General features: G+C 43.0%; 1 protein-coding gene across 1 annotated transcript; it reads right to left on the bottom strand.

Annotated features, from left to right (window-relative positions):
• Positions 1 to 13,844: 13,844 nt before the first annotated feature.
• On the bottom strand, positions 13,845 to 16,208 carry LOC140556599 (serine/threonine-protein kinase pim-1-like). Its single transcript, XM_072680679.1, has 7 exons — positions 16,184 to 16,208; positions 15,764 to 15,901; positions 15,492 to 15,586; positions 15,351 to 15,401; positions 14,852 to 15,227; positions 14,504 to 14,680; positions 13,845 to 13,903 (listed from the first exon to the last, which is right to left on the bottom strand). Exons 1-7 carry the CDS (start codon positions 16,206 to 16,208, stop codon positions 13,845 to 13,847), a joined length of 921 nt encoding a protein of 306 aa, XP_072536780.1.
• Between the last annotated feature and the right edge of the window lie 5,561 nt (positions 16,209 to 21,769).

Here is a 21,769-nt window from a genome sequence, read left to right as displayed (position 1 = left end):
TTAAAGTTGTTAAAGATGATGGTGATGATGAAACTGTTTCTGATTCATGTATATTACCCCAAGCAGTAATAGCCATCCGCTCTCCAACTTTTCAGCCGTTACTGCAGAGCATTTACACACTCACGACTGCAGGAAAATAAATTCAGTGGGAATCGAGCAAAGTACTTGTGCAAGTATGTTATTTTGCTTATTATTATTATTTGCTGACATTAGGAGTAATAATTATAATCCCCTTAGCAACCCCCCCCCCTTCACAGCTTCTCAGCTCTACTGCGCAACCTGTTTTACAAATACTGTACCACTATTGCCTGATTCACTTGTGTTCATAAGCTTTGTCCAAACTGAAACAGGAGCTCCATACAGTGATGTCTGCCTGTGTTTCTTCTGTTCATTGAATGTAATTTTATCTACATTTAACTGCATGTATTTCAGTATGTAACTGCTTTGTTCTCCTTGTAAACAATATTGCATATACATGTAGACTGAAGTATTTCTGTGTTCAACAGATGTTCAATGTTTTATTAGAGGTAATTTCACATCGTCTCCAGTTAAAAACCCTTGAATACGGAGGAGGATTGTCAAGTTTTATTCTCTTTTGTCGGTTTGGAAACAACACCTGACCTTCAATGCAAAAAATACTTATTGTCTTTTTAAATGGAAGTCGACCAAATTCACACATTTTCTATATTTATAAATTTTATTTAAGTACATTATACAGGACGACCGGGCAACTGATGCACCTTGACCTGTGGTTGTTTCAGTAAAGCAACAATGCTTAGTTTTGAGCGAGACTCCGAGCTGCTGTTTCGATGCGGTCCTGCTTTGAAAGCTTGAGACATGATTCAACACTGAACGGGAAGTGATCATTCCTCCTTTATAGTCTTTAAGATTAGCTTTGTCTTCTTTATCTGAGCCAGTTGTTGTGATCCTTGTGCTCTCTGCTCCCTGTGTTGCTGTACAGTACTCTCTCACTGATCGTTGTCTGTGTTTTTACTCAGAGATGACCATGGAGGAACAAGCTCTCCAGGAGGTCGTCAAGCTATTTCGGCAGATCCAGTTGTTGTTGTTGTAGAGGCTGTCCAAACTCCACCGACGGAAGACGAGGCTATAGGCTGCCCATGACTCCTGGAATGCTGCCTGTGACGCCGTGGTCTTATTTTCAGCACTACCGGTGCAGCGGACACAGGGTAGTCGTCTCTACTCCTGTACCTGAGCGGGCCTGGAAGCGTCCAGAGTGGCTGAGAAAAGCAGAGGGCTCCTCAATCACCAAAACCATTTTTCTCCTATGCTAACTGGTTTAAGGACCTCTGCTCTGCTCCGGCACGGAGATCGACTCCTCAGGGTGGTGTTCTCACTGTTGGAGATTCTTCTGTAAAACACTTAAAAGAATTGACCCTAAACGGACCATCGTTCTCCACTATTCTCCTCCTGATGCAGCGTGGCGTCCGGTCCTCTAACCCAGAGATGAGCCGCCTGGGGTCCATTGTTCTTTCCGGGAACATCAAGAAGGTGCCAAGCCAGGACTGACAGGCCCTTCACTGTCTGTTTAGTGAACTGCATAGTTTGCAGGTAAGTGGTTTACAGGATTAACTTGATTCCACCCATTTATTCTGTCACTTTTCTGCTTGTATTAAAAAGTAATACTTCAGTGTCACTCATAGTATTTCAGTCAAATCCTGCAGTATTGAGACTGTTATGGTTTGTAATTGTAACGTCGGGAAATCTACTTTAAAAATCTTATTAGAATTTATATAAATTTTACTATCTTTCTGAGTACAAGCAGTTTCACATTGAGTTTGGGCTGTTAAATATAAATATACAGCAAACAAGTATTTAGTCAGCCACTGATTGTGCAAGTTCTCCTACTTAGAAAGATGAGAGAGGTCTGTTGGCTCTTTTTCTCTATAAATCCCCCAATCAGCTAATAAGCATTTAGAAATGGTGCATAAAAGAATCCAGCGCCGTAGTCAATAGAAAGGCAGAGTGCAACCTTTATTTCTGTATAAAGTGTACAAAATAAGTTGAAGACTAAGGCACTACAAGTAATACGTTAGCCTGAGACAGCCAGCACTCTCCCAAAGCAGTCTAAAAAACTGTGGCTCCTCTTGGGCCTTATATATGTTTTAGGTTAGTATGGATGGTGTAATTCTGTGGATATGTGCTAAATTTGTGTTCTTAGTCAACGTCCTGGTGTTTATTAAACTACTGCTCAGAGGCTGTTGCTCTTCCTCTTTTCGTCCTTGTGGGGGCGCTAAAACCCCATAGTTTAACCAGTGAAAACAGTCAGAGGCAGGTTAAAGCTGGTGCCTTGATATAAGCTTTGAGTGGTAATTATTAGCTTTGTTTCTCCTGTCTGTTGAGCGTATACACATCTCTCTTTGAATGAACTCATTTAGTAGCACTATGATATAGACCTGGAGCCTTTCTGAACTTTTATTTAATATTGTGCATGTATTCTGTTTATTTCAGAGTCTTTATTCATCAGCCTGTCCTCAATTCTTCCTCACTGATTCATCATTCACCCAGAACGCGGTCATATTTCTAATGCCCAGTGCTCCATGCTTCAGTTCCCCCCCCCCCCCCCTTTACTGGATCTATAGGATCAGCTTGGTCAGTATGTACTAGTACTGCTTTTGCTCGTGCATCAGGTTCTGTTTCTACTCTGAGCAGATTTCTCTTGTCTGCAGACTTCACAGTTCAGTTTATCAATCTTCTCCTTGATCTTCATGCTCTCTACTGCATAATGTGAAACATCATAATTACAGTGAACAAGGATTTCATGCTGTTTGAATATTGTGAAACACTGCAACCATCACCACTGTGATCATTGACCACATTCAGGTAATTAAGCCTATTGTACTCTTTAATGGTGAACTTGGTGCCACTTTTGTGGATATGTTGATTTTTATGAGCTTTGTCTTCTTGTTGTGATCCTTGTGCTCCCTGTGTTTCTGTACAGTGTTGTCTGTGTTTTTACTCCGAGATGACCGTGGAGGAACAAGCTCTCAGGAGGTCTTCAAGCTATTACGGCAGATCACGCTGTTGTTGTAGAGGCTGTCCAAACTCCAGTCCTCTAACCCAGAGATGAGCATCACCTGAGCTGCCAGGGGTCCTTCCGGAAACATCAAGAAGGTACCAAGCCAGGACTGACAGGCCCTTCCCAGTCACACTGTCTGGTTAGTGAACTGCATAGTTTGCAGGTAAGTGATTTACAGGATTAACTTGATTCCACCCATTTATTCTGTCACTTTTCTGCTTGTATTAAAAAGTAATACATCAGTGTCACTCATAGTATTTCAGTCAAATCATGCAGTATTGAGACTGTTATGGTTTGTAATTGTAACGTCGGGAAATCTACTTTTAAAATCTTATTAGAATTTATATAAATTTTACTATCTTTCTGAGTTCAAGCAGTTTCACGTTGAGTTTGGGCTGTTAAATATACAGCAAACAAGTATTTAGTCAGCCACTGATTGCAAGTTCTCCTACTTAGAAAGATTGGAGAGGTCTGTAATTTTCATCATAGGTACACTTCAACTAATGAGACAAAATGAGATATCCAGGACATCACATTGTAGAGAATTTTTTTTGTGGGTTAGATACCTGGGCTGGGCAAACTGCCACTGAGCAAGGCCTTCACCGTCTTTTGTTGGGGCCCACAGCAATGGCTGCCCACTGCTCCAGGTGTGCGTGTGTTTTCTCTGCACAGCTGGGTTACAGGGGCAAGACAAATTCCATGTGTGTAACAAAAAATATCAAATGGTGAATCTGGTTTTCTTGTCTTTGTATGTCGACGCTGCAATATTGTGGGAGAATCTTTTCAGGCGTTTTAATATTCTATGTATGCGTTGTTTTCAGAAACAGACAGATGGTGGCTTTTGTTACTTTGAAACAGTCTATCAACTCCACACCAGCCTCATCACAGGTTGCAGGATTAAAGGTTTACTGCAGGATTAAAGTGTTTCTCTACATTCCTAAGACTGACTGATCGAGTTGATTCTTTAAGCGTGGAGAAGCAAATCCCACTACCACAGTTTTTGAGGATCCACCGAGATCCCAATATTCCTCTGGGTCCAGAGTTTTCAGAGACAGGATCAGAAACCGACAGAGGTGGCCGCCCACATCCCAATGAGTGATTCTGAGTCAATTCGGGCGCTCTACTGACTCCGAGACTTTGTACCCGAGGTGACTGTAAGCTAATTAATTAGGCCGCTTGCCTTACTGATTACGAGACACCATATTCTTAGACCTTCAGGTTACTTTATCCCAGATCCCTTTGATATTTTCATTTTCAAATTAGTTTTAGATCATTGAGTTTTTGCAGCGACCCGGACTCAAAGGATGAAGATGTCCAAAGCATTGCCTTAAGATAATTTCAGTCTCACAGTTGTCTTGGAAACTTTGAATTGCGATACATTTCGATCCCTGAAAAATTCTCTGGTTTAAACAACCCTGACAATCTAAATATTCAGACAATGTTTTAGGATAATTTTGTAAAGGGATCCAAATTAATTTTTTTGAAAATTCGAAGATTCTTAAGCAAGGTTTTGGAAATGATGATGATGATGATGATGATGATAATAATAATAATAATAATAATTTTGATAATATTTCCATGGTTCTAAAACAACAGAGCAGGGTTTAATACCCAGAAAGTTCAAACTACACGTGAAATTAATACAGGAGACATTGTTACAAGCTCAGTTAATGTACTGCCGGACTGAGGCAGGAGACTCTGGAGCAGGAGAGACTGAAGGTAGGAGAGAAGGTGCTTGTTTTAATTGTGGGAAATTAGTATAACCAGTATAAATATATTGAGGATACAAATAATTGATGATACTTAGGTTACATGGTCAAGATCTGAGCTGCCAGGTGAGAATGACGAGACTGAGACTAATGACTTTTGTAGACGAATTTCCAAAACATTTCTGGTCTCAGAATGAATGATATTGGGTCAATAAAGGGTGCATCTCTGGTTAAAGTGGTGCAAGCAAAACAGCTGATCGGCCTTACCATGCTCAATGTCCCATGTCTACCTGTGGCAATGTTGAATGGCTAAAAGCATTGACATATAAACGCAGTAATCCTATCCTACACTTTTTCTATATATTTTTTTTTTTTTTCAATGCGATTCTGCTTTTAAAACTCTGATTTGACACGAACAGTTGAGTCCCTGCTTTGTCGTCTTTATCTGAGTCAGTTGATGTGATCCTTGTTCTCTCTGCTCCCTTTGTTACTGTTCAGTACTCTCTCACTGACGGCGTTTATGTTTCGGTCTGTTTATACTCAAGAAACTTGAAGACCGCGGAGGAGCGAGATCTATGGGTACTTTTCAAGGAGGTCATCAAGCTTGACTGCTGCCGTTGTAGAGGCAGTCCGAACTCCACTGACTGAAGACGAGGCTGGAGGCTGCCTGTGACTCCTCCAAACGCGTTCGTCTTAATTCCAGCACTACCTGCACGACGGACACAGAGGGTCATAGTCTCCTCTCCCACACCTGAGAGGGCCTAGAAGTGTCAGCGTGGCTGGGAAACGCAGAGGGATCCTCCACCACCACAGCCATTTTCACCTCTGCTAACTGGTTTGAGGACCTCAGCTCTTCACCTACTCCGGCACCGAGGACGACTCCTCAGGGCGGTGTTCTCACTGTTGGAGATTCTTCTGTAAAACACTGAAAAGTATCGACCCTAAAGAGTAATGCCACGGTCTCCTGTTTTCCAGGTGCCCGTGTCCTGGACATCGCCAGGTGGCTTTGTCACCGTCGTTCTCCACTATTCTCTGCCTGATGCAGCATGGCCCTGAAGAAGTACTGCCGTACGCTTCTGGTTTGAAGCAGGAGAAGTACCACGGGGGTGAGCGTGACTGATCGTCCCTCCGCTCGCAATCCAAGCCTATTCTATGAACATTGGTGGTGGTGAGTGACAGAATAATTATTTCCGAAAATTTTATTCCCCTCCACCTTTTCTTTGAGCACTACGTCCTGGATGAAGTTTAGTTACATGACGGTGTAACAAGTGAAGACTAGCCTGGTCATAGCGAGGCCTCTTGATAGACGTATCACTAGAGCAATAGGTCCAGGCCATGGGAAGGAGTGCTAATAGTTTTAGGTACAGGGTACAAATATTGAATAAGTAGGCAAAGGGATGTGAGACGTGGTTGTTGGGGCTAAAAAGGTTGGTTGATTCGGATTCCCGACTACTGGGAGCCTTAGTGTGAAATATCTGTATAAGTTTAAGGATAGAGTGGGACAAGCACCGGTGGGGTGCCCACAAGCAGTGATTAAACATTGTGCGAAACATAAAGCAAGTATGTTATGGGCGATTGGGTTTTGGATAGAAGAAGCAGAGCGCAGGCAGACAGAGAGAAAAGAGGGAGGGGGGTAAAACTAAACCAGTGTCTCAGTGTGTCTCAGTTGCTGCCGATCCTGACCTCTACGCTGCCCCGCCAAGAAGACCAGCACCAGCGGGAAACCAGAACCAGCCTGAAGCAGCACCCGAACAAGCGGCAGTGGGGCCACTTCCCCACAAGTAGGAGGACGCAAGACGGAGAGACTGTTCAGGATTATCTGGTCCGCCTGACAAGAGTTCACACAGACTTTAGCAGACTGGAAGCGTCTGCGGCGAGAGTAAATAATCCAGAAGATGTGACCCCATGGGAAGCACACCTGCGCAACAGCTTCCTGATGGGTCTGAGATCTGAGCTCTCAAACGCTATCATGCAGCATTGCGTGGGGTATACCAGACAGCCCCTCGCCATCATAGAGGACCATGCCAAGCATCATGAGAACCTCCTAAACGCTCAGTCAAAGAAGAAAGAGAAAAGGCGAACACACACGTTGGATCAAGCCATGTCGACGATGGTACAGCAAGTTGCAGCCTTCCCCACTAACGCTCCACACGGGGGAGGCCGAGGGTCGAGGACAAGGCAGGGGCAGAGGAAGAGGATTTGCTGGCAATGGGCTTTCCAGCCAAACCAATCAAATGCGGATCAGGGTGAATCATGGGTGAATCGATGCTACAGTTGTGGCAAGCATGGACATTTTGCCAGGGATTGTTCCAAGCAGTATGTCCAGGAGGAGGGAAAACCAGCAGCAGTGCATCAGGAGCAGTGACGAGCGGCGGAGGGGCAGGATGGTGAAAAGGGACCCACTGACACAGCAAAAAGGGAAGTGCCTTCCTCTTCTCCCTATCTTTCATTAGTGCAACAGCTTACATGCCCATTAAGTATGCCAAAATTTACAAATGCTAAAATTTAAAAATTTTATGGAGTTTTTGGTAGATAGCAGGGCGGGCCATTCAGTGATTAGGACTAATGAGCTTCATTGTGAAAAAGGGAAAATCCCAAGCATTAATAGGAGTAGGGGGAGAAGTGGTCAGAGAAAAGGTGTCTGTGCCCCTCCAATGTTCCTTAGACAAACAGATGTTCCTTAGACAAACAGATGTCTTCTGTTTGTCCTGTGAATTTACTGGCCAGAGATTTGATGTGTAAACTAGGGTGTACTCTAATCAGCTCCCTGGAGGGTTTGGCTGTAGATTTTTCAGAACAACCATGCATGGTACAGGTAGCGTCAGGGTGTTCCGGTGTATGCTTACATGTGGCGCAGCATTGATGAGCAGGGAGAAACGGTCAGGCATTTTTTTTTATCCGAGGCAGAAAAAATGGTATCAACCCCCTGCAGTGGAAAAAGAGTAACCTACATTGCACCTCACATCAGCCAGGGCCCTGATCATGATTATGAAAAACGTTTCCTCACACCGGGGACAGAACCCCTATTAACCACAGTACTCATATGGAGTGATAAAACAGCGGAAGCCCTAGTTTCACTAACAAAACAGCAAAATGCGTTATTCACAGTAGGAAATTCTTAACCCCACGTCTCCCTGGCCAGATTTAAACGCACCCTCCCATGGCAAGATATCGGGCCATGGGCCTAGAGGGTGGCCAGGGCTAATGATTGGGCCAATACAGAGCGCCTCCAATGTGCAGTATAGCGCTTCCACAAAGACGAGGAAGTGCCCCTTTTAGTCTTGGCTGAGAGAGAAGAAGAGGAGGAACTGCAGCTTGCTTCACTTCCCCCTCAGCTGTGGGCTTCTAGTAAGCATGATATAGGATTGATTAAAGACTGTGAACCATTATCCATTACACCTAAATCCACATATAGGCCTGACAAGCTCAGTACCCCATGAAACCTGAAGCGGTTGACTGTATTGGACCTGTGTTTCAAGCTTTGCTTGAGGCAGGGGTCATAGTGCCATGTCCAGATTCACCAGTTAGGACACCAATTTTTCCAGTCAAGAAACCCGACCGGGATGAGTGGAGGTTTGTTCAGGACCTGCAGGCAGTAAATGCTGCAGTTCAGGCTTGAGCACCTGAACTACCAAACCCCCATACTATTTTGTCTCAAATTCCTACAGACCACACACATTACACAGTGGTAGATTTAGCGAATGCATTCTTCAGTGTACCAAACCATCCAGATAGCAGGTTCTGGTTCGCCTTCTCCTTTGAGGGAAACATCTTCGCAGATCATGTGGCCAAATGCACAGCTCGCGCAGCGCCTGTAACAGATCAAGAGAAACCCACCCTGCAAGAAATTCAAGAAAAAGCTCAGTGGACCAAATCAGGGTGCATCAAACAAAACAATGTGTGAATACACATTGCAACAAATAGACCATGTCTCCCAAAGACATACATGAAAGGGTTAATTGCTATTGCTCATGGGAGGAGTCACATGAGCAAAGGGGGGATAATGGATATGATAGCAAGACACTGATATTCACCCGGACTCTCTATACTCACCCAAAATGTTTGTTCTAATTGTCTCACAGGCACAAAACACACACAGACACACACAACCTCTGTCACAACAGCCTGTGCGTCACCCCCCAGTGACAGAGCCATTTCAGCACTGGCAGGTTGACTTTGTGGAATTAACACCGGCAGAAGGGAAACGGTTTCTCCTGGTCTGTGTATGTATGTTCAGTAAATGGGTTAAAGCTTTCCCCACAGGTACTCAGGATGGCGAAGCTGTGGCAAAAACGTTCCTCAGAGAAGTAATCCCCAGGTGGGGCCTGCCACAACAAGTCTCAGGTGACAATGGCACACCATTGCAGCTATCACCCCGTTAGCGCTGGAGTAGTCTAAAGGGTTAATGGGACCATTAAAAATGGTCTGGCAAAAATGACACAACAAACAGGCCTGTGATAAGTGGGTTAAGTGCCTCCCCCTGGTTCTTTGGCAAAGCAGAACCAGACCACAAAAAAGAACAGGTCTCAGTGCCTTTGAGATAGTGTTTGGCAGGCCTCCCAATACGGAATTAGGTCCACCCCCACTGGACAATCAGTTACTTGACCACTCTCTCATGGCATATTGCGTCTCATTGTGTGAGGCGCTTCTGTCTGTGTCTAAACAGGTGAAAGCAGTGCTGCCGCAACCGGCTGACCAGCCCTTCCATGACCACAAGCCATGTGATTGGGTGCTGATATGGGACCTGCACAGATGAAGGAGGAACATGCTGAGCTGGCCATCATAGGGCCACTGTATATCCTAACTACAAACATGATTCTGATGGCTCTGAGTAAGTTTAATTTAGACACCCAGGGAAGAATGTATTGGACTCACAGGTAATCAAATTAGTAATTGGCAAAGGGGTTTAGATCCTAGTCAATGCAACAGCTCCGTGAATTTGGTAAGGGAATATGGGGGATTAACCACTTTCAACAAAGATAAACCCATTTGGATACCTGATTGGTACTGGCACTGTCACCATAGACTACCGCTGTATTTGCCCAAACTGCAGTGGGGCCGCTGTGCTTTGGTACGTTTGAGTGCACACATAACCCTGTATTCCATGCACCCCCGCCTCCGCACTCGACGTGACACATCAAATAACTTATCCGCACCTGATGAACACAAACTAACTACTGAAGGTAAACGATTTGCTGAGATTTTATTTCCAATGTATGGGGTGGGGGCCTTACGTAGAGACCTCAACAGGGTTCACTATAGATTAGCTACATTTGTAAACCAGACCATTAAGGGGCTGGAAGGAGTAAGGTCCGAACTAACTGCACTGAGGTTAGTGACTACACAGAATCGCATGGCACTGGATTTACTCTTAGCAAAGGAAGGGGGGGTCTGTAGCATGGTTGGTGAACACTGTTGTACTTATATTTCTCCCAACGATGCTCAGGAGGGTAACATCAGCATGGTTTTGTGCCGAATGCGCACTGTAGCTGCCCAACTCAGGAATGAAGAACGAGGGGTTGATTCATAGTCTTGAGGTTGGGGATCTATTCTAGCTGACTTACGCAGTGTATTCCTCATGATATTGCCTATTCTCATGTTATTGGTGCTTCTGCTTTGCTGTGGAGAGTTACTGTGTAACTGTATCACTGAAACTTTTTTTTCTGAACTGGGGCTGGGACCTTTGTTTGATGAAAGTAATCTGGAAGGATTGAACTTGTTTATTAAATTGATTCATAATCAGTAAGAGGGCATTATTAATTTCTTTTAATCAGTGATGACCATGTATGCTTGTGTAAGACACATCCTGTTCCTCTCTTCCTCTTTCACCTCCAGCTGAAGATGTGCTGGCCAAAATCGGTCAAGGCCGGTGTGAGGGGGGTGCACTGGGGACGGAATGTGCCCGAACACTGCTAACAGGTAGCAAAAGAGTGAAATATGATATACAGTGATGATTTTGCTTCTAGCTACATAAAGGAATGGACTGATAATTGTAGCATAACCAAGGTGGGGCTGAGGGTATAAAGACTCTGTTCTGCACTGAGGAAGATTTTATGCATTGCATTGTCTTACTCCAATACATTTGTTACTCACTTTGATCCTGACTCAGAGACTCAGCTTTTCATTTCTGTCACAATTTTTCCACGACAACAGAAATGATGTGACCTCCTTTTAAAGGGTGTGTGTGTGTGTGTGTGTGTGTGTGTGTGTGTGTGTGTGTGTGTGTGTGTGTGTGTGTGTGTGTGTGTGTGTGTGTGTGTGTGCGTGTGAATGGTTGTTGGAGGCTGTTGGGGAAGAAAACACAAAATATAAAAAAAATTAGAGGAGGGGGTACAAATGAGTTATGAAGGGAAATTTTAGTTCAATGAGGCTCTATAAAAATTTAAATAGTTACTGGGAAAAATGCACAAGTTCAGATATAACACCAAAACCCAGTGCACATAAGTCACTCAGCTCAGTTTCAATGTTAGAAAAAACTTCAGAGTCAAGTATTCGTGAGATATTTAACTCAACTTTCATCAATAATTCTTCTGAACTTGAAATGAGAACCAAACGTTTTTTCTTTTTGTAGTAATAATTCAACGTCCTTTCCTTTTCCCCCGTGTGTAATATTGTGTCAAAGTGTCAGACAGTGTGTCTAAATCTTCACTACCTGAGTAGACTAAGGCTTTAGGTGTGTTTTGAGTGTGTGTATCTTTCTCTGCGGCTCCGTTTGGGGGTGCCCCCGCTACTGACGTCACTCACACAGTACTCTGGGAAGTGTAGTCTCGGGTTGGCTCGCCAACTTGGATACAGGAAAATTCGCTCAGCAGGAGTTTACACTTAACAATCTATATTTACACTTAAACAAGATGCTAATCCTGCTAGCCTACAGCTTGGCAGCTGAAACGAACTACTTTAGCCAAGGTAGATATCTCACACATTTATTACTGATCTGATAACCGTTTAACTCCCTTATCAACATTATCATCTTGAAAATATACCCTTCTTGAACAGCAATTTATGAGAGTTTATTAAACCCAGGACAAAATAACACTGGAAAAATGAGGAATGGGGGTATTTTATATCCTTTTTGGACAGATTAGCGACAATTTTTACTTCAGTAACTGCTCACAAAATTGGTGACACAGCATCAAGGTTTGAACTGCCAACCTTCTCAAATCCACTTCTCTAACCTTCATCCAGAAACAGAAGACTAGCGAATGTTCGCTAATAGATGATCCTATGCAGTTGAACTCATTTCTGGATCACGAAGGCAAGAGGAAAAGATCTAATTGACTCTGAAAGAGGGTTCAGTATTGGGACACAGATGACCGTAGCCTCAGTCTCCGACTGCTCATCTGGTTGAAAGCACATATTCGCAGTCAGTGAGCGTGATGTTCATGTGATACTGGGATATGTACGAAAACCGGACGAGCAGATGTTACTCAGATGATGGAGAATGGCAGTGCAGGATATGATCAGCCTGTCAGCATGAACAGTCCGTCCACACCTACATAGACAAGAGTGTTAAAGCCAGGCTACTGTGCAGAAACCGCTTGATACAAAGACAAATGACCACCTGAGAGCTTAGCGGTGCGACAATCACAGGCACTGCTGAGACAGTCTGATTTCTAATGCTTCACCATATTCTCCACAAGTGGGTGAGTGCATGTGTGGCCTACCTGAAGAGAACAGTACAGACCTGAACGCTTGACCCCTACAGTAAGTGGTCTGGTTGTTCGGTTATGCTGTGGAGGGCATTATGCTGGTCTTCTGTAAATGATAGAACTCAAATCCTATGGCTTTCAAACTCACCAGATCTCAACCTAGTTGAACTTCAATGGGACTCATGCCTTAGCACTCTCCACCACCATCAATAAAACTGAGGGACTATCTTTTAGAAGAGTGGTATTCATCCCTACAGAGCAGTTCCAGAAACTTGTAGCACATTGAAGCTGTTCTGGAAGCTTATGGTGGCTCAACACCTTAGTGAGACACATTATGTTGATTTTCTTCCAATTGTCCCCCATCTGTGTGTGTATATAATATAGTCATACTGAGTATTTACTTTATTTGTCTGGCCTAAACTACAGACACCTGAGTGGCCAATGATCCTGTGAATAATGTTCATTGACCAACAAAGATAAAAAAAAAAAAAAACAGCAAGAAAGGTCAAACCAAAAGGTAATGCTGTCATCCAGTGTCAGCAATGCACAGTTCACAATCCACAACAGTGGTCAACAAAGCTCCTGAATATCCATCTTCCTACAGAGCCACAGGGCTCAGTTGTAGGGTAGATGAAGCTGATGTTAATTATGAGAGAGCTGCAGTGTGGGCCTATGTACAGGGTTTAAGTAGTAGGTTAATGTAGCAGGTAAATTGATATGTCTTTGGTTCACAGTCCTATATTTGAACTTACATTGACATTTTCTTCAAGTTTTATGTGCTTTGATTAGAAGTATTTAAAAACAGCAGCAGTACAAATTGATATGAGCCAGTATGACTAGAGTACCTTAGTCTTTTTTGGTGGATTGGTAGATTAAGGATCAGCATGTGTTTATTTAACCAGTATCATTGTCTTAAAGTTTATAAATGATCTTTTGAGACATTACACCAATAGAGCACATTAATTTCTCACCATGAACTTGTGGAATGGCTTTATCATGAATACAGTGTCTTTATGCAATGCCAAATGTATGGGTGTAACCAGACGTTAGCATGGTGATACACGTAAATGATGAGCTGCAACGTTTTTTAGAGTTTATTTTCTTAATGAAACAAGCCAAGCCTTTCTGACTGCTTACCTCCTTTGATCTGATGGAGGCCTCACCCTAGCATCTACACTCACTCCTACATCTCACCCTAGCATCTACACTCACTCCTACATCTCACCCTAGCACCTACACTCACTCCTACACTACTACCTACACCTCACACTAGCTTCTACACTCACTCCTACACTACTACCTACACCTCGCACTAGCTTCTACACATCATACTGGCATCTACACTCATTCCTACACTTCACCCTAGCTTCTACACTCACTTCTATACTAATCCCTACACCTCACAGTAGCTTGTTCACTCAATGAGTCACAGACTGTGCCACATTTGTGTTATCCTCTAATGTTGTGATCTGTCTCAGCAGGCCACCACAGGATTCTCTTTCCACAGCCTGAAACGCAAACCAAACAATATGCATTAGATACAGATGCACTCAAGATTTGCAATGCTGAGATTATTTCATGTTAATTGATATTTCTAGAAAGTCAGGAGCATGTACTAATATCACACTATCGGCTCCTCTCTATCACCAAAAGACATATTTTATCTTGTACTGCTTCTTCTCTTAGCATTAACTTCCTTTTCTCCCTGGCTAACCTGATCCTAGGCTGACTCGCTGCATTGGAACCAACTGTGCTGCAAGATCTGCTGAAAAGTAGGCCTCCTGGATGGTTTGTACTGCAGGCACCAGCTAATCAGATTGCAGCATTCTGTGTAGAGTGATGGGATTGGATGAGAGAAAGATGCTTCAGCATGATGTTTAGCTTTTCTTTTCTTTTCATTTAATGATCTCTACATTTCAAAAAGGCTACCATGCTATATACACAGATCTGAACAACTACATTTGGGGACACCTGGTATGTACTGCGATCCTTCAGCTTTAGTTCTGCATATTCTCCCAACTACAGATCTAGTTTCTGATTTCTGTCTCTTCCACTTAGATATGTGTCTGTTTTCTTCTTGTTTACCAAGATGCTACCATTTATCTTACCACTGGATAGGCCGTCCTCAAAGCACAGAGGTCCCTCGAGGATATCCAGGCCGTTTCTAAAGGGCAGGAATCCACATACCATCCTGAACAGAAGGACTCCTAACGACCACACTGTTGCAGGCCTGGCGTGGTACCTCCGATTTAGGAGGAATTCTGGAGGCCAGTATTCCAAGGTGCCTGAGAACATAACAGAGGAAGAGAAATAAGGAGAGCTGAGCACAGATCTTCATTTCTATCTTCATTTAACAGCTCAAGTGGCTATGGGACATCAGGCTCCTCTGAGGATCCTCATTTTGTAAGCAATGTGTGAATTTTGTAGTGATTTCAGTGCCCTAAACTCAAATATACCTGCATAATCAGTATGTCCAGCCTTCCTGACCCAGTCACCACAGCCAAAATCAATGAGCTTTAGCTCCGAGGTGTCCGTGTTGATGAGGAAGTTCTCTGTTTTGATATCCCGGTGCAGGACACCTCGCTTGTGGCATTTTTTTGCCGCCCCAACTGCCTGGACCATTAAGTTTCTGGCCATGTCTTCAGTGATGGAACCCCCGAAGTTGTCAATGAAGGCATCCAAGTCCATGGAGGGGTGAGGACGCTCAAGGATTAAAATGTAGCGCTCAGGCTCATCAAACCAGTCGATGAGCTTTATAATATTGCTAACGGGTGGCTCACTCATCGTCTGCATGAGAGCCACTTCAGCAGGCACGGACTTGGAGTCATCAGGCTGCAGGAAAATATTGTGAGATCAGATAATGAGAACTGATCATGTGAAATCCAGTTCTGTGTTACTACTAGTATGCTTTATGGACAGGTTTTGAAGGTAAAACTGGGTTCTAGGTACACTTACACTTTGGACGTATAGATCACCTTCCTGTTTTGGGACAAATTTAATGGCCACCTGCACACAAGCATAATACAAGGTATTTGGATTATAGGAACTGAAAAGACAATAGAGGAGATAATGAAGTTATGGGACTAAGGTAACAACCTGTAGGAGATCGGAAAGACGTGTTCCCGCGAAGACTGTTCCAAAGCTTCCTTCGCCCAGTTTCCTTCCAAAAATATATAAATCATCAAAGGTATCTGTGGAAAATAGTGGTGAACATGAATATTAGCTCTCTTTAGATCATTTATCATGAGTTTATCTATTAACATCACCTGCTGTGCAGGGGGCAGTGGAATTTACATCATGTAAACTTGGATAATTAAAGGATTACTTATATACATAGGACCTTCTTCAGGTCTGACCAATGTACTGACCTGGCTTGGTGAGACGGTTTACGGTCCCTTTCCTCTTCTTCCTGGTAGAGGCTTCAGTATCAGGAACTGGACTCGTTCCTACCAGAACACTGCGGCTGAATTCCACCTCTGTCCTTTTCCTTTTTCTTCCACCACCATCTGTGTACAGGATGATTTGTATTTTTAATGGAATTTCATAGACCGTGAGCTGTGTATATTTCTGCTAATGGTAATACTAGACAGGTACATAACATTGATATACTATTTTCTTACGGTAAAGTGCTGTTTAAATGTGCTAAAACTGCACTAGTGTCCATAAACAACGTTGCTAAGTAAAGAGCATTTTGTCCATTCACTAAAGTCTCATATCAGATTCAAAAGTGGCCTTCAAACAAAAGCAGCTCTAATAAGTAAAACTTCAGCAGGAGTGTATGGACTGACCTGTATGTTTAGAGCGCTGCTCCATCGTTTTCTGAGTGTTTTCGTTCATTGAACTCAACAGAAATGACCAACTTTCAAGTTGTACACTTTTGCAGTTCTGCATCACTACCCTCATTTATTGTGACATCATAATGAGCTTGTTGCCACGGTGATGTACTGAAATCTAAACATGGGCCATGTATACTCTATATGTATGTATAGGTGTGTGTGTGTGTGTGTGTGTGTGTGTGTGTGTGTGTGTGTGTGTGTGTGTGTGTGAGAAAGATAGAGCACTCATTGCTGACACAGATGTGCAAATGCACACACACAGCTTGTCTAGTCCCTGTGGAGAAATACTGCCAACAAAATAGGACTCTCTGGAGCAGATAAACAATAATGTCTTGTGTTGTACACCATGCCTAATGCCAGGTGTGGGCTAGAGGGGTGTAAAACCCCCCAGTATTGAGCTGTGGAGCAGTGGAACTGTGTTCTCTGAAACGGAGGTGCTCCATCCAGTACGTTTGGGATGAGTTGGCGATGAGGTGGGGTGGTGATCATCCAACATTCTGACCTCTCTAATGCTCTTATTGCTGAATGCAATCCAATCCTCACAGCATTGCTCTGAAATTGAGTAGAAAGTTTTCCCTGGACATTAATATAGTTGAATATACCTAATTTCTGAAGAAACAATGAATAAGCAGGTGTCCAAATACTTTTGTCAGACCAAAAGACAGCTAACACAAACACGCCTTTAAAAGCACACCATCTACAGGCGTCGTCCAACATGGCTACTGCAATGTTAGCATGCCAGATTACAGCCTCATCCAACATCACTACCATGGTGTTAGTGCGCTGGCTAAGGGCCTTGTCCAACACGCAATGTTAGACAAGGCCCGTTTTCCAGCTCGCTGACGCCGCATAGAAATAATTGGATGGAATAGTGTTGTGTGGTCTGACCCGAGCCACTTTCTTTGTCTCCCTTTTACATTAACACTTATGACGTTTAGCAGACGCTCTTATCCAGAGCGACTTACAAAAGTGCTTAACTGATACTTAAGAAAAACTCAGCTAGTTTGAAATGAAACAACATTCCACCGGGACCATGATGTAACATAGACACAGTGCATACAGAAAACAAGAGCAACACAATGCAGACAAAGAATAATAAATAATTAGGGGTAGTGTTCAAATTATGCAGTGTGCAATAAATATCTGTTAAGTAATAATTAATAATGGTCTGTTAGGAATTACAGAGTTCATATCTTATCATATCTAATATTTAGAATGTGCCTCTCCAGCAATACCTTCAATAAAAGGCATCCAGTGCAGTTCAGCTCTGGGAGAGATTCAGTGTTTGTGTTTTTGCTAGGCAGCAAGTTTTATTTAGTATTTTTTTTTATTAGCAGCAGATCCTTTAAGTCCTGTAAGTTGTGAGGTGGGCGGGGCCTCCATGAGCATTAATGAGAGCCTTGGGTCACCAGTTCACCGGTTCTCCTTCCTTGAAGCACTTTTGGTAGGTACTGACCAAAACCTCAGGCAGGTCTTGTAGGGGGTTCCCAGTATGCAGTGGAGATGTTCTGACCCAGCTTGAATTTTGGGCAGCAAAGGGTATGTTTGTTGGTGTTTGAGTTTGATGGTTTAACTGGTTTACCTGCAGGACCAACCTAACCAAGTTGGTCCACCAGAATAGCCAGCTTGACCAAACTGTCGACCAGCATGACCTGCAATGGATTTTGATCAGCATAGGATGTGGTGGTGTTATTTGACCTGACCAAGCTTGTCAATCATTATGACCAAGCTGGTTGACCAGTATGAGTGTGATGAACTAACTGGTTCATCAGCATGGCCAACTTGTCCTTTCAAGCTTTCAAGTCATACTGGTTTTCTAGTTTGGTTTAGCTGGTCAACAAATTTGGTCATTCTTATGATGTTGGTCAACTAGCTTGGTCATATTGTAATACAATAGATCATTCTAGTAATATAGAATGATCTATTGTATCAAAGGCTGCACTAAGGTCTAGTAGGACTAATAAAGATACGTAGCCTTGATCAGAGGCAAGAAGGAGATCATTCGTAATCTTCACTAGGGCTGTCTCTGTGCTGTGATTGAGTCTAAATCCAGACTGGAATTTCTCATACATGTAATTTTTACTCAGGTATAAGCAGAGTTGTTGGGCCACAGCTTTTTCTAATATCTTAGATACGAATGTTATAATTAGATAATACGCTAGGATCAAGATTTGGTTTCTTGATTAAAGGTTTTATAACTGCTATTTTAAGGGTTTGGGGTACATGCCCAAGGCTAAGGGATGAATTTACAATTGTTAAAAGAGGTCCGATTATAATTGGGAGAATTTCTTTTAGCAATTTAGAGGGAATCGGGTCGAGTGTACATGTTGTACAATTAGCTGAGGATATAATTTTTTCTAGTTCTGGCTGTGGAAGTGGGTAGAAGGCTTCCAGCCTTTGTTCTACAACTAAGTTATGTTCTAAAGCAACTACATCAGGTGACGGCCATGTTTGATTTAATAAGCAGGGTTGGATTTGTTGTCTAATATTTTCTATTTTATTACTAAAATAGTCCATAAAAACATGACTGGTTAAAGATGTTGGGATCTGGGGTTGAGTATCTGCCTGGCTTTTAGTAAGTTTAGAGATCTCATTAAAAAGAATTCTGGGATTGTTTTTGTTTTTCTCGATCAGCGAGGCCAAATACACTGAGCGAGCTTTAATAAGTGCCTTTCTATATTGACTAAGGCTGGCCTCATCATTTTATTTTTGAACGGTGCTACTAAGGTTGTCTAAGGTTGATCGAAGGGTATTCTCTAGATCGTTTGTTAATTTAACGAGCTCCGTTTGGTCTGACGGAGTGTAAGCTAAGGTTGATAGGGGTGGGAGATTTTTAGTAAACTGTACAGCTGTCATTGCCTAAAGCGCACAATAACACCAGTGTTGGGGAGAAGAATTTAGATTTTGCCTAAGATGAAGCTCAAAGGAGATTAGATAATGGTCTGATATTACTGAGCTTTGAGGTAGAATATTTAGCTGATCAATGCTAACACCCAGGGTCAGGACTAAATCTAGGGTATGATTACAGTAATGTGTGGGTCCAGTTACGTTTTGTATAATGCCAACAGAATCTAAAATTGATACAAGTGCCTTTGTTAATGGATCGTCTGCTTTTTCAAAATGAATATTAAAATCTCCTACTATTATAACTTTGTTGCTGCACACTGCCAAGTCTGCAGCAAAATTACTAAATTCTTTAAAAAATTCAGAGTAGGGCCCTGGAGGCCTATAAATATTAATCAGTGAGAAAACATTTTTATTTGTGGCCGGATTTGATATATTAATGTAGATAAGCTCAAAAGAGGAGAAGGTGTTAGTGTTTTTGAATAATCTCTAGTGTATTCTGGTAGATTATACATACTCCACCTCCTCTGCCTGATAATCTAGGGCTATGTACATATTTATAGCCTGCGGGGGTGGCTTCATTTAGAGCTATATATTGATCAGGTCTAGTCCAGGTTTCGGTTAGGCAGAAAACATCTAGTTTCTGATCACATATCATTTCATTTACGATCACTGCTTTCGAGGATAGTGATCTAATGTTAAGTAGACCAAGCTTTAGGTCTGAGGTGCTGCTGTTATCATTGAAATGAGAGATTTTAACACTGATTAAATTATTAAAACGAGCGGATCAAGATGTTCTCTGTTTGGCTTTAATTCGGGGCACAGACACCGTCTCAATACAGTGAAACCTGGGTGACTCCTCAAAGGCTCACAGACGGTCGGTTTAGCCGGTCTGTCTGCGGCCTGGTCCCGGCTCTGGATTGTCAGCAGCCTTTTACACGACTCTGCCGACTAACTAGCAGACTATGAGCTATGCTGCACGAAAGTAAGGCAGCACCCTCCCGCGTGGGGTGGACACCATCCCTACCTAAAAAAAACCAGGCTTGCCCTCAAACTTTAACCAATTATCTATGAAGCCCACTTGATTTTCAGAACACCACTTGGACATCCAGCGGTTCAGCGCTGTGAGTCGGCTGTAGGACTCAGCGCCGCGCCTCATTGGGATGTGAGAGCAAATTACGGCATCGGACATCGTCTGGGCCAGTTTAACCACCTCTTTAATATTATCCTTAGTTATTTCTGACTGCCGCAGACGGATATCATTGGCCCCTACATGAATCATTATCCTCGAATATCTCCTGTTTGCTAGCCGCTTAAGGTTGCCGCTAATGTCCGGCGCTCTGGCTCCCGGTAAACAGCTAACAGTCACTGCTGGAGCCCCTAAAGGACTAGCTATCTTCACGTGTCGAACAATAGAGTCTCCTATTATCAAGCTTAACCAGTACGCTGGTTAAGCTTGATGAACTACCAGTATGGTCTTGCTGGTCATACTGGTAGACCAGTTAAACCATTAACCTCAAATAAAAACATACACTATACTGGTCAAGAATTAAACTGGTCTACAAGCTTGACCAGCTGAAACTGGCCAGTCTATTAGTCTAGGATTATTACAGTAATAGCTGCTTGTTTGAGGGTCACACCAGTAATAAACACTGAACCATTTCCCCTTATATTAAGTGCAGATGCTCTTTTTCCCAGAATGCTCAGCTCATTTATGCACCTTTCTTGGGGAAATCTTCACCACGTCTTAACAGGTAGCTGGAGACCCTGAATCAGTACTTCTGCTATAAAGCTCTGTGAATCCCGTCATTCAGACCTGATCTGAACTTCAGTATGAGTGAGGGTTCATTCAGCAGACCTGGCTGTGTTCAATCAGCTCAGTCTGATTAGCACTGCAGTTTGGGTTATGTGCTGCTGAAGTAACTGAAGGGGCAAATACTTTTTCACAGGGCTGATCTCCATGCAAAATACATTTGTTGTGTAAATCAATGCAGTAGTGTTTTTAGTGATTTATAAGGTTCTCTTTATCTAGAACATTTTGATGGAAGTTCTAAAAGAAATCACTGCAAATCTGCAGTAACAGAGAACCACCAGAGGGGGGCAGTACTTTTGCACAGCACTGTGTGTACAGTCAATGAAGGACACACAGCTCTGCTTCTCAGAACACTGTAGAGTGCCCAGGCTCCACCCTCCATTGTGATGTCATCGATGATGTCACGGAATCAGAACGCCTATAAAAGGGCAGGTTGTCCCTCATTGGCTCAGTTACGATTCAGCAGATCGCGAGACAGTTGATTCCTACAGTACTATTGGTGCGGACATCATTTGGTGGACACTTATCTAGATCCTTATTATCTAGGACCTAGAAACAGATTCTACACCTGCTTCTCTCGCACAGAGGACGAGGTAAGAACCATTTATTGATCGATCACAACACCACCAAACCGCTCGAGCCAAAAGAAGGCTGGCGTCACATTATGCTAATGTGTGTGAGTCTAGAACCCCAACTGGACGTAATGCACAAGGCTTTGTCTTTCACTCCACACTAAAGGTTCTGTGTTGTGAGCAGAGAGCTCCTTCATCAGAACTTCAAATGCAGGTCCGTAAAGACTGTGACCAGAACCATTGCTTTTCAGTGTTTATCCCTCTTTCTATGGAACAGAACCCCTTCTGTATTAGAACATGACACTTGTG

This window comes from Salminus brasiliensis, chromosome 5 (genome assembly GCF_030463535.1).
Source record: "Salminus brasiliensis chromosome 5, fSalBra1.hap2, whole genome shotgun sequence".
Classification (NCBI taxonomy): Eukaryota; Metazoa; Chordata; class Actinopteri; order Characiformes; family Bryconidae; genus Salminus; species Salminus brasiliensis.
This window is presented reverse-complemented; position numbering and strand designations above follow the sequence as displayed.

Excerpts from the sequence above, each read along its gene's own strand:
- LOC140556599 (XM_072680679.1), bottom strand. The coding sequence starts at position 16,208 with ATGGAGCAGCGCTCTAAACATACAG. Across the intron at positions 15,902-16,183 it reads GCAGCGCTCTAAACATACAG|ATGGTGGTGGAAGAAAAAGG; the intron begins GTCAGTCCATAC and ends TCCTGTACACAG. Across the intron at positions 14,681-14,851 it reads TGGACATACTGATTATGCAG|GCACCTTGGAATACTGGCCT; the intron begins GTATATTTGAGT and ends TTATGTTCTCAG.